General features: G+C 50.0%; 1 protein-coding gene across 11 annotated transcripts in view; it reads left to right on the top strand.

Annotated features, from left to right (window-relative positions):
- Bin3 (bridging integrator 3) overlaps positions 1 to 25,666 on the top strand; it is a 37,164-nt gene that overhangs the window by 10,500 nt on the left and 998 nt on the right. For 2 of the 11 annotated variants that reach the window (XM_071610572.1, XM_071610571.1), the window contains 10 exons: positions 6,793 to 6,841; positions 7,199 to 7,344; positions 11,764 to 11,804; positions 12,162 to 12,223; positions 17,164 to 17,300; positions 17,809 to 17,849; positions 22,848 to 22,989; positions 23,174 to 23,308; positions 24,232 to 24,303; positions 25,438 to 25,634. In XM_071610572.1, the coding sequence (XP_071466673.1) occupies positions 7,258 to 7,344; positions 11,764 to 11,804; positions 12,162 to 12,223; positions 17,164 to 17,300; positions 17,809 to 17,849; positions 22,848 to 22,989; positions 23,174 to 23,308; positions 24,232 to 24,303; positions 25,438 to 25,634 (914 nt within the window). In that variant the 5' untranslated portion in view covers positions 6,793 to 6,841; positions 7,199 to 7,257. Of the gene's footprint in view, positions 1 to 6,792; positions 6,842 to 7,198; positions 7,345 to 11,763; positions 11,805 to 12,161; positions 12,224 to 13,369; positions 13,492 to 17,163; positions 17,301 to 17,808; positions 17,850 to 22,847; positions 22,990 to 23,173; positions 23,309 to 24,231; positions 24,304 to 25,437; positions 25,635 to 25,666 lie in introns of those variants that run through there. The other 9 variants (XM_027926967.2, XM_071610574.1, XM_071610573.1 and 6 more) reach the window with 9 other exon arrangements.

Raw genomic sequence — 25,666 nt, 5'->3', positions numbered from 1 at the left:
ATTACCAGTAAGCTAGAAAAAAAGCTTTTCTAAACTGTCAGTAGTGGAAAACAAATTTCAATCAACCATACTAGAGGAAAGACTGAATTATCTTTCTTTTCACTCAAGAAAATTATGCTACCAGCTCTGTCACATGCAGAGGCAATAAAAGACTGCGGCAAAAAATGTAGGGGTAAAAATATAGAGGTGTGTCAGGCAGATGATTAATAAAAATAATAGGTTATTTTTGACTTTCTGATGTTTGTGTCATTTGTTCACTTTTAAAGATTATTTATTAAGCTTTTTTATCCATTTAAATTTTCATCTTAATGTCTATTTTTCTATTTATTATTTGGCACTCTTTTTATTTATTTTTTTGCAGTACTGGAGATTGAACCCAGGACCCCATGAACACTAGGCAAGCATTCTGCCACTGAGCTACAACCCCTGCCCTTGTATTCTTTTTCTTTAAAGAGACCTGCAAAATTTTATAAGCTTCAGACCCACAAAACAGGGACCTACCTCTGAGAGAAGCACAGATGATGGTAGGACTACCATGGTGAAGTCATGAGGATGAAGTGACTATGGCATGAATTTCCAAGACACAGCCCTTCCCCTCCCCCAACACACACACACACACACACACACACACACACACACAAAATCTTCCACTTGCTGAGCTCCCAGAACACTTTGCTGGGCTTTTATTCCCAAGGCAAGAGATTAGGTAGAATCTTCTCTAAGGAATTTTACCTTCCAGGAGAAAAGACTAGGAAGAGACTGACATCAGGGAGTTGCTCCCAAAGTGTTTGGCCAGACCACTCTACACAATAGACCAGCTTTATTCATGTGCTCACAGTTGCTAGTTAGATTTCTTTCATCACCCAGTCTTATATGTGAGCAGGCAACCAAGAAGTGCTGTACACCCTCAGAAAGCATTTAATATAAAAAAAAAAAAGATTAAATAATTAAAAAAAACAGCTTGGAGAGAAACTGAGACTATAAAAAGAGAAGAAACTTCTTTTTAAGCTGTTATTAAGATCCTTAGATAAGACATCTGTGAAATAAAAACAGGATACCATAAAAGAAGAAAGGGACATTCTGAAAATTAAATAGAACTCTTAGAAATTAAAGGTCTGGTAGTAAAATTTAAAAAATAATATATAGTAAAAAACATGTGAAAACTTCAGCCTTGGCATTCCAAGGCATTATGGTGGTGGTTATTAGGTTGGGTTACAATATAAGACTGACCAGATGCTTTTTTATTAGCAAATGGATTTCTTTTGCCTAATGCACTGAATTGAATCCATCTCGTTGGGATTAAAGTCATGATTTTTTTTAATCTGATAGAAATGAATAAAACTCATTTTTTTTCATTTAGAAAATGAAAGTAGTAGAAGATGAAATGTTGAGAAACAGAGAGGACCAGCCAAGTAGGATCACCATCAAAATTAAAACAATATCAAAAGTAAGAAACAGGGGCTGGGGTGGTAGCTCACTGGTAGAGCGCTTGCCTAGCACATGTGAGGCACCAGGTTTGATCCTCAGCACCACATAAAAACAAATGAACAAAGGTATTGTGTCCATCTACAATTAAAAAATTTTTAAAAAGTAAAAAAATTTGAAAAAGTAAAAAACAAAATGGAGAAGAGATGACAATTTTTTTATTTGTTTTTGGGTATTTTGGGTGTTACTGTTTTATTTTTTTGTTTTGTTTTGTTTTTGTACTAGGGATTGAACTCAAGGGCACTTTAACACTAAGCTACATGACAATCCTTTTTATTTATTTATTTTTTAATTTTTGAGACAGGGTGTTGCTAAAATGCTGAAGTTCCTGCCTCGGCCTCCCAAGTTGCTGGGATTACAGGTGTGCACCATTCTGCCCAGCAATAATTTTTTTTTTTTTAATCCTAGAACTAAAGATTATAAATTGCAAAATTATAACTCTCCTACTTAGTACAATGGATAAAACAGATACATCATTATAAGATTATACAACTTCAGGATGAACACAATCCTATAAACTCATATAAAGAAAATAAAAAATAGGCCACACACAAAGGACAGAAATCAGAGTGGCTTCAGATTTCACAACAGCACCAGAAGACTATGAAGCAGTGCCTTTGAAATCCTAAAGGAAATTATGTCCAGCCTATAATTCTATACCCAGTCAAACTATCCTGGTGGTAGAAAAAAAGAATTTTATGCAAAGTCTGAAAAAAAATTATCTTTCATACCCTTTTTTTCCACCAAAATGAGGAGTAAATCAAGAAAGAGAAGATGGGAGATGGGCTAATGAGAAAAAGGTCAAAGGCATCCCAGTAAGGATCATCATGAAGGGAGAGCCAGGCATGAGAGCTACACAGCAGGGACCAAGGGCAGACAGTCCTGCAGACAGTCCTGATGGGCAGGGCTGAGGCTCCAGTGGAGAAGCTTCAAGATGACCATGGGAGCAACTGAAAAGAATAAATATACCAGGAGTGGAGTCAGACAACAGATTGAATCAGAGATAAGTCCATAGACAAGAAAAGTAAAAAATATGCAGTGTTGTTAGTTACGTACTGCTTCATGACAAATGATCCCACGACTCTATGGCTCAAAATAACAATAGTTTCTGTTGATTGGGAATTAGAAGTGACTTAGATGGGGGGTTGGCTGGGAAACCCTAAGGAGGTTGTTGTATACATGGGCTAGCACTGCAGGCTTCCTGTTTGACTGCCCTGAGCAACCCATTGGCTCTCACACTTGGTGTGAAAAAACAGCACAATATCCTCATAATTGTTAAGTCAGGATATAACTATGGAAAGAGTGGAGGTAGCATCCAAAACTGTTTCTGTTTGGTCAAACCCTGTCTTCCACAGTAAGTACCCAGTGCTTAAAGCATAGTGATCAAGCCAGGCGCAGTGGTGCACACCTGTAATCCCAGCAGCTCAGGATGCTGAGGCAGGAGGATCGCAAGTTCAAAGCTAGCCTCAGCAACTTAGTGAGACCCTGTCTCTAAATAAAATATAAAAAGGCTTGGGGATACAGTTCAGTGGTTAAGCACCATGGGTTCAATCCCTGGTACCAATAAAAAAATAAAAGCCATAGTGATCAAGAGGAAGTAATATGAGCATTTCTGTATAGAAATGCAAATGTGAATGCCAAAAGCAAATAAAACAACTGAGTTGAAATGGCTGTCTCAGGCAAATGAGGTTAAGGGGGCCTAGGGACTAATGTGTTAAACTTTGTTGCCTTACTAAACTATGCATATGTGTAACTTTGGTAAAAGTAGAACTTAGATCAGAGGCAAAACACTCCTGTTTCCTTAACTTTTAAAAAGTTATTTAAATATTCACGTGTATATATGTATACAAATACAGGTACACACTGAGATTCAGGATATTACTGCTTACTTTCTCCTTTGTGGGGATGATTATGTTTGTGTTTTGTCCTTTCAGTTTTCCATGTCTTCCAAGTTTTTAACACCAATCAGGTGCTGTTTTTGTAATAAAAAAAAAAAAGGAGGGGGGGTTGATTTATTTTTACAAAAAGTCTACTTGCCTCAGTTTTTCTCTCTGCAAATTGTAAAAAAATATAATGAATACTACTAAAACATTAACCATGGTCATCTTTTAGATATGAGATTATTATGACTGGGTTTTTTTCTTCTCCTCCCCCCACCCATCCTCTTTTTCTATATTCCTCAAGTTTTCTTTCATGAGCATGTTTTATTCTTTGAAGGGATAAAACTGTAAAAGGCTATTTAAGCAAGACTGTAGACCTGAGAATAACGTGAAGTGAGTCAGGAGGAGGAAAGGTGTTCTGTTTGGGTGGTGTGGCCATGTCCCTGTTTCCCTGTATAATTAAACTATCCTGATGATGACCACTCAAAAATGTCCCTCTCTGGACCAGGTATGGTGGCACATACCCTCGATTGCAGAAACTCTGGAGCCTGAGGCAGAAGGATCACAAGATCAAGGCCTGCCTCAGCAGCTTAGCAAGACCCTGCCTCAAATTTTAAAAAGAACTGGGGGTATAACTCAACGGTAGAATACCCCTGAGTTCAGTCCTCAGTACTAGAAAAAATTTAAGAAGTCCCAATTTGGAACAGAAAGTTTTAAAGAGTCTAAACCTGAAGGATTAACAAATGGCCATGTGCCTGAGTCAGAGTAGTTGAATTGGGTGATTGAGAAAGAAGGCTGAAAGGAAGGTTGAGACCATAATACAGAGGCATGTTGAAAGCTAATGCAAGTTCTTCCACCGACCCCAGGGCTGGAGCAGGAAATGTACAAGATGAACCTGGAGCAGCTCCTAGTTAAAGTGAGGAAACTGAGGGGAGGGGTGGGAATTATACTTTCTTTACAAATTTTCTGAATATAAAATTTCTACGTTTATTTTTCTTTTAAAAAATAAAGGTGTTCTGCCAGATAGATGGCTTTTGGGCTATGAGGTAAGAAATAATCAGACTAGCCTGATAAAATTATATGTGATTGTCAGAGCTGCAGTGGAAATATAAGGAGCAGCCAGCTCAGTCTGTGTGGTACATGTCACCTCTTTGTGCAAAGCCCCAGTTCCAAACAGCGCTCTTCTCTTTCATTTCCAGTCTCTTAAAGAACCATGAGCGCCTTCTGATCCCATGGTACTTTAAGACTAAGCATTTTGATCAAATACATCTAAGAAATCCATGTGAAAAGAGTATGGAACTGTGAGTGGCAGAGAGAAAATGGCCAGAAGTCAGGGTCCCTGGTGGTTTTCTTCCTGGTTTTCTTATAAACCAGCACAATGACCCTAGGATAGTCATTGAACTTCTCTGGATCTGCTTCCTTGTCTACAAAATGAGAGGGTTGAACAGAAAAAAAAAAAAAAATTCTATGGTGACTTGCAGTTCTAAAAATACTGTGATTCTAAATTAAGATTTAGAGAGAAGCTGTGGCACTACAAATAATGGAAACTAAGTTCTGACTTTCTTGGTTCCTGGTCTGCAGGTAGTGTAGACTCCAAGGATTCTTCAGGATTCTCATCCCACTCCCCACATTCTAGAATGAGATTCTGTCTAGATATGTGGAACAGACCAGCTGTTGTAACTCCTTTGTTTCATAGTTGAAGAAATGACTCCAGAGTGATTGTGATTTGTTCAAATCACAAAGCTAGTAAGGCAGAGACCAGGTTTTCTGCCTCCTGGTTAGAACTCTGAACACTGCAGCAGGCCTCCCACAGAACAGGAGCCATCTTTTTACAAGGCCACCAGGACCTCATTTGCACTGTCTCCAAAATGGCCCTTGAGGACAGCTGTTCAGCATCCATCAACTCCAGTCCCTGAATTGTGGGGAAAGAAACCAGGGGCCTGCAGAGAGGACTCATCTTACCTTGAACCTTTTTTCTTTGGGTTCAAGAAAGGGAAACAATTTCGATTTTTCTTCCCTAGCTTCCATAGTTTACCTTTCCTTTCTGGTAATTGCATAGCCTGAGATGATTAGTTTACAGAAGCCACGTGAACCAGTCAGCCCCCAAAGGGTTAACACTCCCAAATTATGGGGCTGGGTTAACAATAAACAGGATGTCCTCCAGAAATTAAATTTAAACCTCTGTGACTCAGGCTGCCCATCCCCTCAACTGGCTTGTTGTCTGGGGTTATTATCGGTAGTTAATTATACCGTTGGGTGTAGCAGCAGTGTTGGTCAGTTTGGGCTAAATGCAAGCAGGCTCTGGGACAAGGGGGCGTGAGTGGAAGGTAGGATGGGGCCGATGGAATGGAAGGTTCGGATGCAGAGCCTCTACCTGTACCCCACAGCTTCTAGGAGAGCCGTGGGAGAAGCCAGCTTTGGCCCCTTCCAGCTGCTTCCAGGGATTCCCTCACTTCCTACCTGCCACTAGGTGAGGCAGTGGCACTCTGTTCCTGTCACTACTGGGTTGTACTGTGTTGGCTTTCCAACTTGGCCATAGTTCTCTTCTTGGGCTCAATAGAATCAGAATTTTCAGTATCTGGAGGAAACTTCTAAATTTTCTAGTTTGCTACACTCATTTTACAGAGGAGGAAAGTAAGTCTCAGTGTAGCAGTTAGCTGCCAAATGACAGCCTGCTTAGGGAGGTGGACCAAGTAGTTGCTCCTCGACTCAAGTCCTACCCCCGTGACCTTCCTTCCCTTAGGCCAGGCTTCTTCCAGGTTACAGTGGGTACTCTGAGGTGCAGAGCTTCTTAGCAAGTTTTGGGAAGACTCAGGCTGGATCCCAGTTTCTCCGAGTTAGCTGCATTTAGATTTTGTCCATTTTCCCAGGGGATTAACCCAGCCCAACCAGTCATTAATGGCCATGTAATTTGTCATTTTTCCTCAGCTTCCCAAGAAGCCTGCAGACCCACAGTTTGTCCCCCTGTAGAGAAGCAATGAAGCACCTAGTATAGATGATAGTGATTTTTGTGGGGGGTTTTAAAAGCCATGTCTCCAAGAATGACAGCTGTTACAGTGAGCCTCTGATTTCTCATTTGTAGCTCCTCAGGACACAAGGTTTGTAGTGATTGTTATCTGGGGCTGTGTCCCTTTCCTGCCATATATATATGGCTGTGTATTTAAATGACAGACCTTTCATAAGATGTGCTGGGGAAGGAGGTGGTGCCCAAGAGCCTGCATGGGACACTGGATAGGAGGATCTGTTTTCTAGAACAAGGCCCTGGGTATGATGGTCCTGTGCCCTCCAGGGCTTGGGGTACCAGTGTCAGATAGTGAGCTTCAGCCACTCCTTACCCTCTTGGGGCAGAAGCACCCATGGTGCATCCATTCTTTCAACCACATCCTTCCCCATTTCTCAGGTATTCTCGTCTCTCTGTCTCTTCCAGGATTCCTTTCAAGATTGGGCAGCCCAAGAAACAGATTGTACCCAAAACAGTGAGTAGCCTCGTCTTTCCCTCTGAGATTCAGTTCTATCTTACATCGCCTCTGCATAGAACCAAAGCTTTGACTCCGCACATCTTGAGCTGAGAAGATAGCCACCTAGGCCTTATTGCCAGTCATGTTGATCTAGAACCTCTTAAAGACTGGGACTTGCAGGGGCCTCCTGTTCCGGGGTATTGGGGATCTTCCCCATTCTTGGTGGTTTACAAAGGTATGGCAAAGGCTCTGCTTCTGAGTAGTCTTTCCTAAGAGGATCCTGGAACACAGACTCCCTACCTAAGATACAGCCCAGGCTTGCTTTATTTATTTATTTATTTAGAGAGAGAGAGAATTTTAATATTTATTTTTTAGTTTTCGGCGGACACAACATCTTTGTTTGTATGTGGTGCTGAGGATCGAATCCGGGCCGCATGCATGCCAGGCGAGCACGCTACCGCTTGAGCCACATCCCCAGACCCCAGACTTTATTTTTAGCTATCTCCTCCACTAAAGACCAGGTAACTTCGTGCCCCTCGTCCCTTTGTCTGCCCTATCAAATGTGTCCTCTCCCATGATCCAGAGTCACCAGTGAGAGGGGATGACTGGCTGCTACCTGCTGTGAGCCCTATTTTATCTCCAGAATGGGAGAGGAGAACCTCAGTTCACAGAACCTGAATTCTAGCTGGAAGCCCACAGAACTCATCTGGTCAACCTCCTGATTTTTCCTGATGAGTGGTGGTGACTGCTAAAGTGTGAAAAGGCCGGACTGGCAGAACTGGAGTTAGAACTCAGGTCCGAGTACTCCTTCCCTTGCTTTGTGCTGCTTCTCACTGTGAAGACCTTTGAAGTTTGGAAATTCTAGTCTGGAGTAGCCTTTTCAGCCCCTCTTCCACCAATCGGAGTGTAGTCCTTGGTTTTAACCTGGTTGTTAACTGTAGAGCCCCTCTCTCAATAACTTCAGAAATTTCTACTCTGTCTACTCAGTAGACTCTTATCTGTTGTCCCAACCCTTGATAGGCCTCCATGTCTTACTGACTCTCCTTCCTCAGCTCAGCTGTCAGGACCACAGGCAAACTACTGCTTTACTTTGGTAGGAAGTTCAGCACACATCTGACCAATGGCACCATCTTTGGGAAATTCAAAGTGAAGTCACTTGAAAGGAGCTGGGTCTGAGCTAAGAGAGTCCTCCTCTGCTTCATGCAGATGCAGGTCACTGAGAGGCTCCACTGCCTCCCGTGCAGGGGCTGACCATCTGTGGAGGCCTCCAGCTGAAGCCCAAAGAATCTGGGCGTGCAAATGCCGGCTCCAGCCAGCTACAGGAAGTGGGAAGGTGCGGCTTTGAGCCTCTAGAGTTTAATCCATGGCAGATCCTAAAGGGAAGTGGTTTTGAGAAGGGTCTTTTATTCCGATCCTCACTACCAAAAACAAAGAGACAAACAAAAAACCCTCCCAACACCCTAACCTTCATCGAAATGGCTTTTGTTCTCCCCAAAAAAAGCAAAGGCTAGAACGTACTTTCAACTTGTTTGCCAGAGTTTGTAGACAGAACAATCTTGAATCCTTTGCCCTGAGAGGTAGCAAGGACCCAGGGGAAAAACAGATACATGTGGCTTCCCTCTTCCCTTGCGTCCAACTCACTTGAGGTGGGATTGTCCTCTGGTTCATAGCCTCAGCTCGCCCACGTAGACCAGGGAGTGGGAAGAAGCCATGTTGGATTTGCAGCCTCAGTTTCCATCCTGGTTCTGTCACATCGTGTCTGATCTTGAGCGTGTTCCTTGGCCTCTCCAAGCTTTAGCGTTCTCATGTGTGAGATGAAGATGGCATGGCTGGCATCTCAGTCTGACACAAGGCAGTGCATGCAAGATGCAAGGCACTTAGCCCAGTGTCTGGCCCGTAGCCAGCCTTCAGTGCGATGCACTACAGAAAGCCAGCGGATTTGACTCCTTCATAAGCCATCGAGGACTTAGCCTGTCCAAGCAGCTCAGTTCCCCGGGCCATGGGCTGGGCCTTTGATCTCTCACAAGGAGTCAAAGCTGAGTTGGGGTCTGGAATAGAGTTGTTTGCTTGCTTGCTTGGCCCGTTCTCCTCAACTCCCCAGGTCACTGAAGTATATGTAGTAAGACCCTCCCTCTTCAGAGTCGCGTTTTCCCTACCTCCTCCAGCCCCCAGAGCGGGCCTAGTCTGTGTGGTTGTCTCAGCATCTCTGGCAGCTGCCCCCGGATGGCAGTGACGCACTCTGGTATTCTTGCCCAGGCACTCTCAGGGAGGGGAGCAGATGTGGCCGCCCGGGTTATTGGAAGTCATGGCACCCCTGTCATGGGAAGAAATGCTCATGTTATCTTCAGGGAGTTTCAGGAGGTTTTTGGCTCAGGGCACTCAGTTGTCAACCACAAAGAAAGCATTGTGTCTTTGCTCTGCTGCTCTCCTTTGCCCAGGTTATTAATGCACATTCCACCATTGTCAAAGCTTTGGCTGGAATGGCATGTTCTCTGCAGGGGCTGACCATTGGCACCAAGGCGGAGGAACAAAGCTCCCCTACCTCCCCATGCTAGCCTTCTGCCTAGTTCCCTCTGGCCCCTCAGGGCCCATAAATTGACTGGGGCATCCTGATGTGGAGAAAAGCCACACCTCCCCACCTAACCCAGGAGCAGGGAGCAGCACTTCAAAGCTTTCCTTTCTATGGTCCTGTGCAACAGGATTACCCCAGTCTTATGTGCAAAGGAAAGCACACACCAAGATCCCCAGCTAGGTCGGTGCCCTGCAAAGTTAGGGCAAGAAGGAGTAACCACATTAAGCCTTTCCAGTTGAGGAAGATTTCATGCTGAGCAGAGGAACCTTCACTTCCCTCACCCTCCTTCATCTTGGAGTGTACTGAAGAGAAGGCAGCTGTCCCCCGAGAGCATCCCTTGAAAGGGGGCTCTCAGAGTGCCCCTTATGCCTCAGCTCTGATGTGACACACCTTAGCTCCGGCCCTGGAGCCCTGGCCCTGCCTCCTGGCCTCCTTTTTCATTTCACTTGTGAGTTCAAGTTTTGGGAAAACAGACCTTTCATTCATTTAACACATTCCTAGTTCCTGCTACACCAGGGCTTGGCCTAGACCAGCAGATACAGCAGCAAGCAGCACAGCCCCTCCCTTGCACCCGGGCCCCAGAGAATGCAGGGAGCAGCTGAGGGCAGTTGTCTGGGGCTTGATTTTCCCTGCACTAACCTGGCCCGCCAGGCCCAGCCTGACTGGTCCCCTGAAGGTCCGTGCACATGTGTTTACACTTGCATTGTTGACTGGGCTCCAGTGGCCGTTTTGGCAAAGGCATCAAGCATTCAAAGATGTTCAGATCTTTTTTGCTTGGCTCTTTCTCTCACAAGGCATATACCTTGGAATGTGGCTCCAATGTGTCCTTTTATTCCCTTAGCCATTGTCTAAGGAGCTGGGATTTTGGTGCTGTCCCCGGTGGGTCTTTCCTCTGTGGATAGATCTGGAGCCAGTGAGCTACAGAAGCAGCCTGCACCTGCCTCCTGCAAGTAGGGAAGCAGAATGTTTAGACTTCTCCTTTTAGGCTTCAGGTGGCCTTGAGTGGCATCAGGTAGAAGGGTCGTGTCCCACTTCATTCACCCTCATTCAGCTCCCAGCGTGAGACCTCAAGTTTCTCGTCAAACCTGAATAATCCCACCTAGTTGGAAACCCAAGGTCCCTCTCTCTGCAAGTTCAAGCAGTCCCCGGGCAGGGAAACCAGGTGTTCTCTGACATCCCACACACATCAGCACTCTCAGGGGATTGCAAAAGAGAGGACTGGGAGCCAAAGGCACAGCGCAGGGCTCCTCCCAGAGAGCAAGCACCTACTCTGTGCTGTAGATCTCGGGGAAAGCTTGACTGACTAAGAAATGCTTAGTTTTCATTTCATCCCTTTGGAAAAACTACTTTTAACTTGTAAAGACATGTCCTCTGAGGTTGAGCAGGAGCCACACACTGTCCTAGCGCCCAGCACAGTGCTTCATGCTTAGCCACTGTCAGAGTTTACCTGGCTGCCATTGCCTGTGCACTTTGGGCTGCTTCTCCTTTCTGCTGGAAAGACGACAGCCCAGTCTGCCTCCCCAGGCTACTTCCATCACTCAGTGCAGGAGAGGCTCACAGACACTCTGGACCGTCACCCTCAGTGAGCACCATGGTGGGCCAGCCACCTGGCTTGTGCCCTGCACATACTGCCTGTTTAAGCAGTGTAAGCTTTGTAGCCCCTCAAGTTCACCCGACTGACTAACTGAAGTTAGTTACCCTTTTACCAGAAAAGAAAGTGAGGCTCTGGAGTGAGAGGAAATATTTTTAAGCTCCACAGCTAGTCAGAGCTCATATCTTATCTATCTCTGCTTATCCTCTAAACTGAAGACAGAGCCCCTTCCCTGTTCCCAGAACAAATTTGCCACCTGCAGTCACATACGTGGACTTTCTTGGCCTGCCGCAGACCCAGCTGCCGGCAGGAGGACCGGAGGGGAAACCAAGGCTGAGCGGGTGGCATCCCGCAAAGTCTCCTGGCTGCCGCGAGGCAGGGCCAGTCCTGAATTGCAGCCGGCCTCTTCTCCATGCCCTGCTGCCTCCCTGGGTGCACTTCAGTCATACTCCAGAGCACTTTGACCGCCACCAGAGTGGGGGCGAAGAGAGGGCACCCAGCCTGGCACCTCACTCCCCGTGGTGGCAGAGCAGAGCCACAATCCGCTGTGACTTGCCTGGCTGGCCCCTCTGGGAGGAGAGGCCTTCTCCCAAGTCAAACACTTCATTAATTTTGGGAACACAGGGGATACTGTGTCCCTGAGGATCTGCTGGAGCTTGCATGGACTGGACTGCGTTGTTTTCTGCAGATGGGGAGGGTGTGGAGAATCTCAGGCTGGGAGATGTTTTCCATTGTGTTGTCATTTCTCTGTTGATCGAGTTATCTCTTTTGTTACAGGTGGAGAGAGACTTTGAAAGGGAGTATGGAAAACTCCAGCAGTGAGTGTCAAACCCCGGGATGAGGCGGGTGTTGGGGAAGGGCAATACCTCCTGCTAGGTCTCCCTCCCCACCCTACCTGTCTCCTTCTGACCAGTCAGTGGGCCACTCATTAGCCCTGTCAGCACCTGGAAGCTGAGGCCAGTTCAGGTCACCAGGCTGCCAGTTCTCCCCCAGCAGATGGCTTTAGAACAGTCATTACTAGTAGCCTTTGGGGACTTGGCCTCCTGCAGAACATGCAGTTTGGGGTAAGAGCCCCATGGAGAGGTCCTTCCCTCCCTGGTGGGCCTTCTCAGGTCAGGGGCAGAGGAGCCTGAATGCCGTGTGGCCCAGCACCCAGGCCTGCCCCTGCCTTGCAGGCTGGAGGAGCAGACCAAGAGACTGCAGAAGGACATGAAGAAGAGCACCGATGCTGACCTGGGTAGGTGCCCTGCCCACGCCTGGTGTGGCTGGTAGGGTTGGGGGTGTCCTGCTCCCTCAGGGGATGACTTGTAAGTCATCATTTGACATTCAGAGAATGTCAAAATAGTGTCCCTGAGAAGTGCCCTGAGGTCAGAGCACCACTTCCTCCTGCCCTACTGTGGCAGTGGTATGAGTACAAGGCTCTCCTGGAATTCCACTTAGGATAGAACCCTGGCCAGTAGAAACTTCTAGCAGAGGTGCCTCCACTACTCAGCATCTGGGCCATCAGCTCAGGCAGTGCCTTCCCTGCTCACAGAAACAAGAGTTCCTGGTTTTCTTGTGGTAACAGGAACTGAAGCTGTTGTGCATTTAAACAGAGTTGGGTTAAAGTATATGGCCTAATACCTCAGGATAAATTTGTTGTTGTGGAGGGCACTGAAAGGTCTGTGGTGAGTGAGAGCCAGCAGGTGCCAGGAAATGGCCAAGGCCTTGGGGAGGCTTCTTGGCTGAAGAGGTCTTATTTGATGAGGAAAAGCTAGGCCCAGGAGCTCTGAGACAAAGACAGCTCTGAAGTCAGGCAGTGTCAGGAGACTGTGTCCACAGGCTTTGTCCCCAGGGAGCCAGCCAGCAGCTGGAGCAATGGAGCAGTGCTCCCTTACTGTCTCCACCCCAGGACACCCCGCACTTGACCAATAGTTTACCACTAATTCCTGCCCTGCCCGGTCACTTTGGACCACAGGCTAACTCACTGTGCCTCAGTTCCCTGGTCCAGAAAACACAGGTGCTCGAGGTGCTGATCCCTCCGGCTGATGTGACGGTGAATCAGTTGGTTCAGTTGCTCTTAGTAAAAAGCACTAAGAGCAGCACTAGCATGTGGTGGCCTCTCAGAGAGGGTCAGCATGTGTGAATGTCATTTTAGAGTAGGATCTGAGGGAGACTTAGGTTTGACCAGGGTTCTCCACCTTCTCTCACTTTATAAATGCTGGACCCGTGCCTCAGAGCTAGGGATTCAACAGGAACTTCCCGTCCAAGGAGGGGAGACATAAGAAGTCAATGAGTATATGTTATAATGCCATGTTACAGTGATAATATGAGGAAGAATAAGGGCAGGAGCATGACAGGGTGCAGGAGGAGGCCTCCCTGAGGAGGGATCCCTTCCACACAGTCCTAAGGGACGAGGGAATCATCCATCAAGAATATCTGAGGAAACAGTGCTTTGAACGAAGAGGCCAGCAAGTGCCAAGGCCCTGAGTGGAGCAGGCTTTTCTTCAGAGGCTGTGTGCTCAGGTGAGGATCCATCTCCTGCACTTGGCCATTCCACCCACATACAAGTGCTCCGTGATGGCGGTGAAGCCCTGGAACAGTTCTCCTAGGACTTTTACCCTCATTGTCTCTTCTAAACTTGAGATTGACAGGGAATGTGAGATGTCCATTTTATGAGAGAATAAACCGTTTAGTTCAGTCCCTTGTCTCAGGACAGAAAAGTCTACCCCTTTCTTGCTTGTCCTCTGTCACCATCTCACTTGTTCCTCTGCCCCCCTCTTAGTAGAAATGGCAGAGTTTTCACTCTAGAACCTTAGCCCATCTGTGTTGGCATGGGTGCCTCATGAGCCAAGTCCAGATGGGCAGCATCAAGGTCTCCAGAGGCCATCCAGAATGCACAAGGTACTGAGCAGCTCAGGGTGGCATTAGAAGACCTAGTCCTACTTGATGTGCAATGGAAGGTCCCTAGCACAGGCAACAATTTGGATTCTCTCTCATTTTCTTCCCAGATGCTAAGACTTCAGCCATTTACTTACATAAACATGCATCTTTCCAGTAAAGGGCACTTTAAAAAGCTGATCAGAGGGAAGTGTGCCTTTCCCGGGAGCAGGGTTCTCTACCTTCTAGAAGCTGGGAGCCACCAGCAAAGCCGCCCGCCTGTGCAAGGAGGGCCAGCCCCTTTGGTCAGGGCCCCAGAGCCTCGGGCCATTGCTAATCCTGTCAGTATGGGCCATCCTGAACACAGCCACTTCACTGCTGGCCCCTCACGTTTCCAAGCCAAGGGTTGGACTTGGGGGTTTATCTGTTCTGTGTGTTCTGGGGTCTGCATTATTTGGATGGCATTTGTCTCTTGCTCTGCACTGTCTTCAGCAGGGGAGGCGCTGTGACCTGCCACTTCCTCCCCTCCCTCCTCCTCAGGCAGCTGCACTGTGAGAGCGCGAGTGGAGTGAAGGCTTGTTGTTTTCGTAGTGGGTTGCTTTGAACCAAGTAGAACATCAGGATCCATGAAAAGGAGTCTGGCTATGGAGAACTTAGGATTAGGTGGGTGGCTCCTGGAGCTGAGGGCTACTGGCCCCTGAGTGAGGAGCAGAGTGTGGGCAGAGTAGGCTCTTCCTCACTGGGCACACGGCTGCGGCCTCACAGCCACACCCAGAGCCTCCCATGTTGGTGGCAGCAGGATCACTGGTGGGCTCAGGCCCCACTCCCAGATCTCTGATTCATCCAGTTGGAATGAGACCCAGAGATGTGTCTTTGATGCATGTCCAGGTGACACTGGTGCAGCCAGGTCAGGGACACACTGAAAGAGCCAGTGACCCTGACAATGAGGGGAATTGAATTATACCTTTCCTGACTTCAGAAGCTCCTGAGCTCCCCAGATAGAATCTAAAATCCCCAGTTGTTTTTCTAAAAAAGTTGATCTTTCTTTCAAAAAAGTTGTAGGACTTTCAGAGTGATCAGTCTCTGAGGGATCTTTGGATCCTACAATTCAGAAGACTCAAGGGGACCCATGACCCTCTTTTTCTCTGAGGTTCAAAACCCACCAGCCTCTGGGGCTGTGCTGGCTAGCCATGCCCTGCTGAGCCTAGGCAGAGACAGAGAGGAATGTGAGCTAGGCCAGGGGACCAGGGCTTTCTTGACCTGAGCACCGGGCTGTGTGCCTAAGGAGATTCCAGACCCAGTTCTGCTCCTGAGCCAGTGGCTTGAGAGATGCAGTTCATTGACTTCACATGAGAGTCAGAGGTGTGGGCACTGGGAAAGCAGAAACAGAGAAAGAATGTCTCCCCACCCCCAGCTTTTGGATTTTTTTCCATCAAATATGGGGGGAAAATTAGTAGAAGACATTTTTCAGAAATTTTCCAGCTTTATCCAGGTTTTTATTATCTTTTAATTATGCCATATGTGATCATTTCATAATCAAATCAAGTTATGCATAATGTTTGTTCCTAATCTACAAAGTCACTTCACAGATTTTAAAGTGTTTCTTCCTCCGTTGTTTCAACATTTCTGGAAAGTTTACGTTTCCAGTCTTCTCTCCCATTTGGCCCTTTTGCTAGGTGACTGCAGCCCTCTCCCAGATCCCAGGGGAGCCTAGGTGGTGCTCAGAACGGGCCGCTGGCTACTCAGGGCCTCTTTGATGCCTTGTAGAGGGGCTGGGCCAGGCAGGACCCCTCTTACCCAGGGCTCAGGTTCTTTCTAACCCACAGTCGAGAAGCAGGCCCTTCCTCAGGATAGCACTGGGCTCAGGGTTCCTGGCACCTGATGAGTGGAGGGAAGATCATACTGATCAGCTGGAAGGAAGGACTTCCTTCATTAATTCTAAGACACTGTTCACTGTAACATGTCTGACTTCTAAGCACTATAACACTTGATGGTGTGTTCTGGTTCCATTGGCAGCATTTTTCTTTCTTTCTTAGTGGTTTATGCAGCAATGGTATGTTTTACAACTGGTAATGTTTTGGACTGAGGGTATAGCCAGTGGTAGATGCTTGCCTAGCATGCACAAGCCTTGGGTTCAATTCCCAGCAACACACACACACACACACACACACACACACAATTGATAGTGTCTTAAATTCAGTGACATACAAGTAGTAAGAAAATGCATTTGGCCAGATGTGGTGGCCTGGTCTGTAATCCCAGCAACCTGGGAGGCTGAGGCAGAGGATCACAAGTTTGAGGCCAGACTCAGCCACTTAGCAAGGCCCTAAGCAACTTAGTGAGACCAGTCTCAAAATAAAAAGAGCTGGGATGTGGCTCACTGGTTAAGCACCTCTGGGTTCAATCCCTGTACAAAAAAAGAAAGAGAAAGGGAAAGAAGGAAGAGAAGCAAGGGAGAGAGGGAGAGAAAATGCTTTCAAAATCTTGTCTCCCCCCCCTAAGGAAGCCAGATGTACTCTGAAACTGGTATGGACAGGCACCCTCCAGTCCATCTTCCTGCCCCTCGAGAATTTTGATTGCAAATAATTGAGACCTGAAAACAACTATGGGACCAAGAACCTCAGCAGCCAACAGGTTTCTGAGCTGCCTCCTCCAGTCCACAAAGGACCCTTTGGCCCTTTACAGTGAAAGCGTGCTGAGCCAGGTGTAAACTGGAGTGCTTTTACTTGTGTACACAAGGGAGGCCAAAGCCTCACAGCCATGCCACCTGGAGAGGTTTATAAAATACATATTCTCAGGTTCCCAGTTTGCTGAATTAGAATCTCTGGAGCCAGAGATGGATATTTTACAGATTCCCACCCAAATGATCCTAGTATAACCTAGAGTTTAGAAAATGAAGTCATTGTAATCCATAAAGCTTTGTGAAAGTGTTCCTTGATGTGGTGTTAGATAGTCAGAAATAAGCACTGAACACTGAGGATAACCAGGCACAGTAGTGCATACCTATAATCCCAGCTACTGGGGAGACTGAGGCAGGAGGATCCCAGGTTTGAAGCCAGACTTGGCAATTTAGCCAGACCCTCTCTTGAAGTAAAATAAAAGAGGCTGGGATGTAGCTCAGTAGTAGAGCACTTGCCTAGCATGCATGAGGCCCTGGGTTCAATCCTCAGGGCCACATGGCTCTGTGGTGCCATGTAATTTTAATAGCTGTGGCATGGGAAGAGGGCTGCAGGTCCCTGGGCCATGGGAAAGCAGGAAGCACTGAGGAGACCTTGAACCTGTTCCTTCAATGGTTCACCACTTTTTGACTTCTTACAGCCATGTCGAAATCTGCCGTGAAGATATCCCTGGACTTACTTTCCAATCCCCTCTGTGAGCAAGACCAAGACTTTTTGAACATGGTCACAGCCTTGGACACAGCCATGAAGCGGATGGATGCCTTCAACCAAGAAAAGGTGACTCAGTCTTTGTCTCTAGTGACCAAGCACTAGCACCTCCCCCCTCTGCCTCTCCATCTGGGCCATTCGGTCCTTGGAGTCCTTGTATTGCAAGCCCGCACCCGCCTCTTCCCTGATTGGGCTGCATCCTCTTCCCATGGCTCCTGTGAGGTGTACCCCTTACTGTGAGGCCATGAGGGTACGGACGCATGGCAGGTCTGCTCATGCAGGGCCCCTGAAGCTCTCTCGAGCCCCCACCTAGGCTTCCACACTGAGCAATGTCTGAGCCTTAGCAGCAGCATTAACGGGATGAACTTGACCTGGCCCTTGGGCCTCCTGATTGATCTCTGTGCCTCTTCAAGCTACGGAGTTAAGGGGTGCCACCTTGCCTCTCCTTCTGCATCCCCTTTCTGTCCTTGTTTTTAAGAGCCTGACGGATCTCTGCCTTCCAAGGAACTTGCAACCTCCCCTTTTAGGGAGAGTCTAAGTCCCCCAGTTTTGATGCCATTGGGTTTTTCTTTGACAGGTGAACCAGATCCAAAAGACTGTGATTGAACCCTTGAAAAAGTGAGTAATGTCATCTGGGGACACAGGCCTCAGGGCACTTAAGGGAAAGGCAGGTTAACTGGCCACTTGGGGACTAAGGAGCCTATCTAGCAGCCTGTACCCAGACCCCCATAGGGACAGACAGGCTCAAAGGGGCTCCAGCCATGAGATCTGTGTCTCTCTGGGTGCAGACTCCCAGCAGCTCCAGAGCACTGTCAGTGCCAGACATGCTCTGAGGTAGCCGGGAACTGCTGGTCCCCTCATGGCGCCAGACACTGCTCCGGTGGTCGGTCGGTCATTTGGCCCTTTTCCCCTTTGCTCCCGGTTGGGACCCGTGGGGCCAGGGCTGGCTGGATTCGGCCAGCAGAGATCCTGGCCAGCCCTCAGCGGACATGAGCAAGGCCTTTCATCTCAGACCGGGTGGGAGTGCAGCTGCCTGCAGCCCTCAGCTTTGGAAACGTGGGGGTGGCCACACATGGGGAAGGGTGCAGCAGTGGGGTCTTGCCTGGAGAGATCCCTCTAGCTCGTGACCTGTGAGGACCAGGAATTCTTCCGCAAGACTCATCTTTGTCTGGCAGGCCTTGGTCAGTGATCAGACAGGCCTGTTCCCTGGGCCCTGGAGGGAGGAGCAGACTGAAGCCTTGAAGCTCCCAAGTCCTTCCTCTCCTGGCCTCTCCCACTCGGCTTTGACCTAGAAAGGCTTGTGCTCCAGCCCAGCAGCTGCACTTTATTACCTCGTCTGTGGTGGTCCCTGGCAGCTGCTTTGCCAGGCCCTGGGTAATGAGGCCCTGCTTAATTATCATTAGGCCTGGATCAGGGCCCAGAGGGAGATGAAGAGAGCAGTTTTTGATCCTCCAGTCCCTTGTGTTGGGGGGTGTTGATCTATTCCTTCGCTGTACAAGTCCAAGGGGTGGGGTTAGGAAAAACACCTCTAACCCCTCAAGCACTCCTTCCTAACCAGGCCTGCAGTGGGAAGCTAGGCCGAGCTGGTGCACGAAGGGATTTCTCCTCCTGCCTCCTTCCCTGCCACCCAGCCTCCCCAGAGTAGGCTTTACCACCCACTGCCTCCCAGTCATACTCACCCCCCTGTCTCAGGGTCACATGGGGAGCTGGGTGTAGGATGAGCCTGAGTGCTTGTGACTCTGAGGCCTGATCTACAGGTCAAAGGTTCAGAGCTGAGTGAAAGGAACACAGAACAGACCTTGCCCACAAGAGGACTTCTCCGTGTGGAGAGCTGCAGGGTCCCAGAGGTAGCCACAGGCTGGCACAGCCCGGCAGGGATACCAGCTCAGAGAGCAGGGGGTTGACTCCTGTCTCTGTTTCACAACCAACGAGGCGGCCTTGAAATCAGATCCTGCAGCCAAACAGAGAGAAACCCCGGCTGCTTCCCACCACAAGCACAGCCCACCACCTGCCAGGAAGGTGGGGGCGTGGCAGAGGGGGCGGCCACCATCTCCGCAGCGGATCCTCTGACCCCTGCATGAGCCCTCCGGCCTGCCTGGCTGCCCAAGCTGGCTGCTCCCTGCAGCCCGCAGCCAACATGCGATCTCCCCTGACCACAGAAACCACCACAGCCTGCTGCCTCCTCCCCACTTGCTTCCTCTGCCAGGAGAGAAGCTCCCAGGGACCCCAGGACCGGAAACAGGAAACTGCAGCTTTCCTGTCCTCTGATGAAGATCATGGCCACATGGCCACCCTGCCGCCCCCAGCCTGCCCCCCAGGGGGCTCAGCCTCTAATCCCCGGTCCCTGGCCCGTTCACATGTCGGACAGGGATGCTTTCAATTTCCCTTTCCTGGTGGGTGGAAGATCCCGGCTGCGTGGGCACAGATGAGGAATGGCAGGCATTCCCCACCAGGCCGGCTGCTCCCAGCCCACCTCCCAGCCGGCCTCTTTCCCTCCTCGCTCTCCCTTCACCCCACGCTTTGCCTCCCTGCCTCCCTGCCTCCCGGAGAGCTAGCTTGCTGATGAAGCTTGGGCAAGCAAGAGAAGGACAGCCCAATGGGTCAAACTCCAGTAGGAAAGACCTGGGGTGGGCCCAGCCAGTTGTCCCTTCCAGGATAAATGTGAATCAGACCTGAGGTACTTTGGAGCCTCAGGAAGGCAGGCCCAGGTGTACTCACTGCCACCTGGCACAGTACCATGGAATGGGGAAGGTGTGCCAGCCCACCCCGCCAGCCTGAGCGTGTGTCCTCGGAACTGACTTCTCGGGTGGTAGAGGCCGCTGAGGAGCAGGGAGGCAGGGCTGGGTGGGCAGGGGGAGGTGTGATCTGAGTGGGTTTGGGGAGCAGAGTATTTCCTGAGACCTGGTCCAGGGAATCCTGTCCCCCATCTCTTACCACTAATTTACCAAGGGACAGCAGGGACTGAGCAGAGAGAGTCTGACTTCTTGGCCTTCTTTCTTTCTTTTTTTTTGTAAGGTTAATTTTTTGTTGTTGTTTGTTTAGTTGTCAGTGGACCTTTATTTTATTTTTATGTGGTGCTGAGAATCAAACCCAGTGCCTCACACATGCTAGGCAAGCGCTCTACCACTGAGCCCCAGCCCCAGCCCCCTGGCCTTATTTCTTTAGGGAAAACTACGAAGGCGTGGGCTTCGTGTGTGCATCTGGAGGGAGAGCTCTGCCCTTGCTGGGGGAAGTCAGTGTGTACCTTTTTAAGTCCCAGGGGCATGCCAAGGAGGGGCTTTGACACAGGGGACCAGCCTCCTACTGGCACCCAGACCTCTGACCTAAAGGTGGAGGGAACCATTTCACATCTGGGGTGGGGTGGGGGCGTCCCATTGTCAGAAAGCTGTGCAGTGCCACAGTACACACACCACCTGCCACTGGGCTGGCCATCTGTCCGCCCATGGCTGAAAAGTAGAAAATGGAAAGGTAGGGGTTCAATGAGCAGGAAAGGGGGCTAACATCCTGGTCCCCCACTCTTAGCCATCTCAGGGTAGGCTGTGATCTCTCTCCTTTGCCTCAGAAGATCCCAACCCCCAAATCCAAAGCTACTCATGGTTATTAGTGATTCATCAGTTGTGGCCTGAGCCTGCATGGCCTCTCAGTTTGAGGAGTGCTGCGGTGGGAGACAGAAGTTCTTGTGGGGGACATCAGTCTCCCTGCCAGTCAGGCTCCAACTGCAGCCACTGCACCTGCAGAGGATAGGTGACACTGATTCTAGAGACAGAGAAGGAGCCAATATTTGATTAACCTGTACACATAACCGTCTGACACTACCTGTTCCCAAGGCTGTAACCCCCAGTCCCTTCCCACCCCACCCTCCCAGCTGTGCACTTTGCCCTGAGCTTCCGCTGCTGTGTTCTCCAGAGGCTGACTGGGTCCCTCTGTTTGGCACTGCTGCTGGAGCTGACTCTGGCCCTGGAGATGACAGCTATGGAAACAGCCTGGGAGTATGTGCCCAGGTACAGGTGCTGCTCAGGTCAGCAGGTGTCCAGGGCCCCCTGACCGACTCGCATAACACCAGTCTTGTGCCTCACACACATGGCATTGCCCTTTCCTGAGATGATGGGCGTGGAGTGGTGGGATGATAGTCAGGGCAGGAAAGCGCCCCGCTGCTGCCTCTCATTCTTGCCCTGTACCTGTTCCACAGCCACCCAGCACCTCCCAGGCACTGGGGCCACCAAAGCAGAAGATTACTTCTGACAAGAGGATCAGACAGCTGCTAAGAACGCTTGTCCCCTGGGGTGGGAGGGACAGCATGGTAACTTCCCAGGCCACCTACACCTGCTCCCTTGTGCCACATACCGCTCAGCTGCCCAGGAATGGAGAGGGGCTCCTCTGGTGGCTGCAGCTCCATTGTGCAGCTGCCTTGGGCAAAAGCATCAAGACCAACTCTTCCCAGTGACATCACACTTTAGACGCACTCTGTGGAACACCATGCATGAGTCCTGGTGGAGAGGGTCCCCACGTCTACCAGTTACACAGCATTGAATAGGCCGCGTCTCCTGCCTGACCAGTCAGTCAGTCAAATATTGCCCTGCCAGCCTATCAGTATCTGGCCATGCACCTGAGGGGCCTGCCGACTCTGGTCACTCGGGGTGGAGAAGCAGAGTTGGTGAGCAGGACCAGAAGAGTCAGCTCCTCCTGGAGGAACCCAGAGAGGAAGAAGGAGCAGGGCTTGATTCCCACACATAAGGGCATGTAGCTGAGGAGTCAGAGAAGTCCTGGTGATCTGTCCCTTCTTTAGCATTTTCAGTTAGGTAGCAAGCCCTTCCATGATGGACATTAAATTAGAGGAATTGGTTTTCGGATTACCAGATGCCGGAGCATTGAAAATACTGCTGCTGTTTCTGAATGGCCCACTCTTATGAGTGGTTCCCATTTTGGTCCATTTTAGTCATGGGGTAGGAGGAGGTCCCTGAGTCATAAAGTTCTGGTTTGTTGGTCTGCCCTTTCGGTGGTAGGACAGCAGAATTTCTGCTTTTCCTGTGGTGCTGAGGAGCCCTTGAAAGAGTAGTTTCCAGTTTCAGTTCTGTGACCTACCAGTGGCACTATGAGGTGATGAGCGGGTGCCAGACAGAAAATTTGGCACTTGAGTACTCTTATGGACTATCTGTCTGATTGTGACCTTGAGCAAGTCATGTGTCATCTCCCTAGCCTTGGGTTCTCCCAGTTCAGTTTTTAAGATGAAGCTGTCTGACAAATACCTTCTGAGGAGGAGTGTCCCAGCCCTGCCATCCTCTCGTGCAGGTCCTGGAGTATGGTGAGACTGCTGTGGGCAGGGAGGGAGGTAGCAGCTGGACAAGTGGTGTCATCCATTCTCCGCCCCCGGTGCTCAAGCCTAATGGAGTGGTCCTAAAAGTTCACGTGCTCTTGACCTTCCTCCTGGACATTGTTCTGTTAGTAACATAAGCTCCAGGCCACCAGGCACTGGTTGGTCTGTCTCCTGGTAAAATCCCAAGACCCGGAGCAGGGTCTGCACTTAGTAGGTATTCCATACATACCTGTGAATGACTGATGAGCTGCCAGGCTGCCCTCCCAGAATGGGCCTGTGTCCAACCCAACTGTGCCCGGCAGGTTTGGCAGTGTCTTCCCGAGCCTCAACATGGCAGTGAAGCGGCGGGAGCAGGCCTTGCAGGACTACAGGAGACTCCAGGCCAAGGTGGAGAAGTACGAGGAGAAGGAGAAGACAGGACCCGTGCTGGCCAAGCTGCACCAGGTGTCAGGGAGATGGGAGCGGGTGAGGGGGTTGACAAAGAAGGGACAAGGTGGCCAGAAGGGTCATTGGGGCCAAGTTCCTCCCTGCTCCTGGGGACCAAGGCACCAGCTATTCCTACTGGCACCCAGACACCTGCATCCTGCACCAGCCATGATTGTCTTGATGACAAGGTCTCCTTCCTCAGGCCCGAGAAGAGCTGCGGCCTGTGCGGGATGACTTTGAGGCCAAGAACAAGCAGCTCTTGGATGAGATGCCACGGTTCTACGGTAGCCGACTCGACTACTTCCAGCCCAGCTTTGAGTCCCTGATCCGAGCGCAGGTGAGGCCATGCCACTCACACACCCAAAGGTGACCAAATACTCTTGCCTTGGGAGATAGTCCTGGGCTTTGTGAACACCCTCAGGCCATCCCATACCCCACACTGGAAGGGAGACTTGGTCATTCTCTGCACAGACAGCTGGGCCCAGCACCCCAGCCACCGCAGGCGATCATTCAGTGCTGGGACATAGGGTTCTGGCACTGCAGGACTTGGACCGTGCAAGGATTTCTGTCTGGCTTCCTCCGTTGCTCGTAGGTTAATCCCAGCCCCAGGATGGACGAGGGCCTTGTTGTGTTAGCCATTCCTCCCTTGGCTTCTTAAACCAGGCAGCACCTTCAGCCTCTAGTTTGGGCAGGTTCTTTGCCTGAGGTTTCCAGGTGGTGAGGGATCCAGAGGTCCATAGAGTGAAGGCCTCTGAGGACCCAGTGGAAACTTTGAGCTTCCCATGGAGGGGACCCTGAGCCCCAGAGAGAGCCATGCCAGCTGCTGTCTCGTGATGCACCCCCTGGTGGAAGGGCAGGTGGGGCGCAGACTGGCCTGTGGTGCTGCCCAACTATGTGTTTGGACCAGGCACCATTTTAGTATACTGGCCAGAGCTCTGTGTGTCCTGTTACTCAGAGCAGGATGGCGTGTGTCCCCTGGCCTCTCCCACCCCATCTATCTTCAAGCCTTTAGCTAGGATTCTCTGCACTGGCCAAATGGGAAAGGTTGAGGTGCCAGAGCCAAGAGCAGGGCTCTTCCACATGGACCCCAGCTAATCATAGATGCTCATTGTTAGCCTCAGGATCCCAACACACCCTTCCCATCTTTTATCACCAGGTCACCAAATTTTAGGCTTCCAGTCCCTGTCTACCAGGGCCTGCCCACTTCTGCTTTTGCCTGGGCATCTGGCGCCCTCCAGTGGATGTCATCTTTCCTTATAGATTTCCCCTGGAAAAGTCTGGTTCCCACTTCTCCGCCTGCATCTTTGGAGACGTCCAAAGCCATGGGACCAGGTACTTGGCATTAGGAAGGCTGAGCAGGATCTACCCTGCAGCTGGGATTTCCTAATGACCTAAGTCCTTGGTCCTTTCTTGTTTCTTGAGGGCAGTGAGACAGAGCCACCAGCAGGAGGCGACAAGGGCTTCCTTCCTGCAGCTGTACCCTTGCCAACCCTTTCCTTTGCTGACACAACCCCACTGCAGCCTCCAGTGACCTACCCCCTACCTGCCCTCCCCTAGCTCCCAGGAGAAAGCTGGAGGGTGCCCAGGCTGGAGCCGTTTGGGAGGTTAGGGATGACCTATAGCCAAATCAGTGGGGTAACCACGGCTGTTTACTGCCTCCTCAGTGCCAACCTCCCCCTCACATGGCTGCTGCTGCCATTAGTCACTAGAGAAGTGAGCATTCCTGGTGACTCACCGGGCAGTGCAGCCTGGGCAAGAAATTTAGGGCCACCCCCTGCCCTCACCCCAGTGATTGCCTATGTCCCCAGTTTCTCAGGTGTTAGCAATAGGTTGGGACTGACCTCACTTAGCTCCCCTGGTCCCAGAGGAAGCCAGCTAGGATGTCAAGAGACTTCCTAAGGTACATACAACTCAGCCCTGGCCCCACTGCACCGTGCACCTTCCCAGTTTAGCATCTCCAAGTTTCTAAAGAGAAGGTGACAGCCAAGCTGGGGAGTTTGGAGAGAGTGGAACACAGGAGCACACGCATTTTATTTGATCAGAAAGTGGTTAGTTTCATGGCAGAAATGGCCTCTGCCCTCTGTGGAGAAGCCCCTAGTCCTCAGCAATCTGGGGGTGTTGCTGAAGAGCCTATCCCACTCCCCCACCCTAGCCTCTCATCCTTGTGTCCCTCCCACCCTATTGCTGTTCCCTACCCAGAAGGACCTGTGGACATAAGCCCAGCCTTAGAACCACTCCCCTTGGCTATGTGGTTTAGGCCAGGAACAAGGGTGGGGCAGGAGTGGAAGGCAGGTGGTAGATCCCAGGGCCTTGATCTCACCTTTACTTCTAGAGCAGGCTTTCAAGGCCCTGGGATCTACCACCTGCCGTGTCCTCTCTTTCCCACTGAGGTATGGTGCCCGCTAATCATCTTCTCTCTCTCTGGGCCTGGCCTTGGCCATGTGTTCTTCTCCAACCACTCCCAAGTGCACAGGCACCCCTGCCCACACCAGCTGTTGGAAGGAACCAGGGATTGAAGGGCGTCACCTCCACCCCCAGCCCCACAGGGCCACATTGCCTCTCTGCAACCCTGGTCTTGGACGGAGCCTTTCTCTGCAGTGGACATTCCAGAAAGCCACAGGCTGTGGTTCAGTCCTTCCTGCACCACCAGTTCAGGGAAATTGGTGAGGGCCAGAGAGGTGATGGAGAAATGAGT

Source organism: Marmota flaviventris, chromosome 3 (genome assembly GCF_047511675.1).
Source record: "Marmota flaviventris isolate mMarFla1 chromosome 3, mMarFla1.hap1, whole genome shotgun sequence".
Classification (NCBI taxonomy): Eukaryota; Metazoa; Chordata; class Mammalia; order Rodentia; family Sciuridae; genus Marmota; species Marmota flaviventris.
The sequence above is the reverse complement of the archived record's forward strand: the minus strand, read 5'-3'. Positions and strand labels throughout refer to the sequence as shown.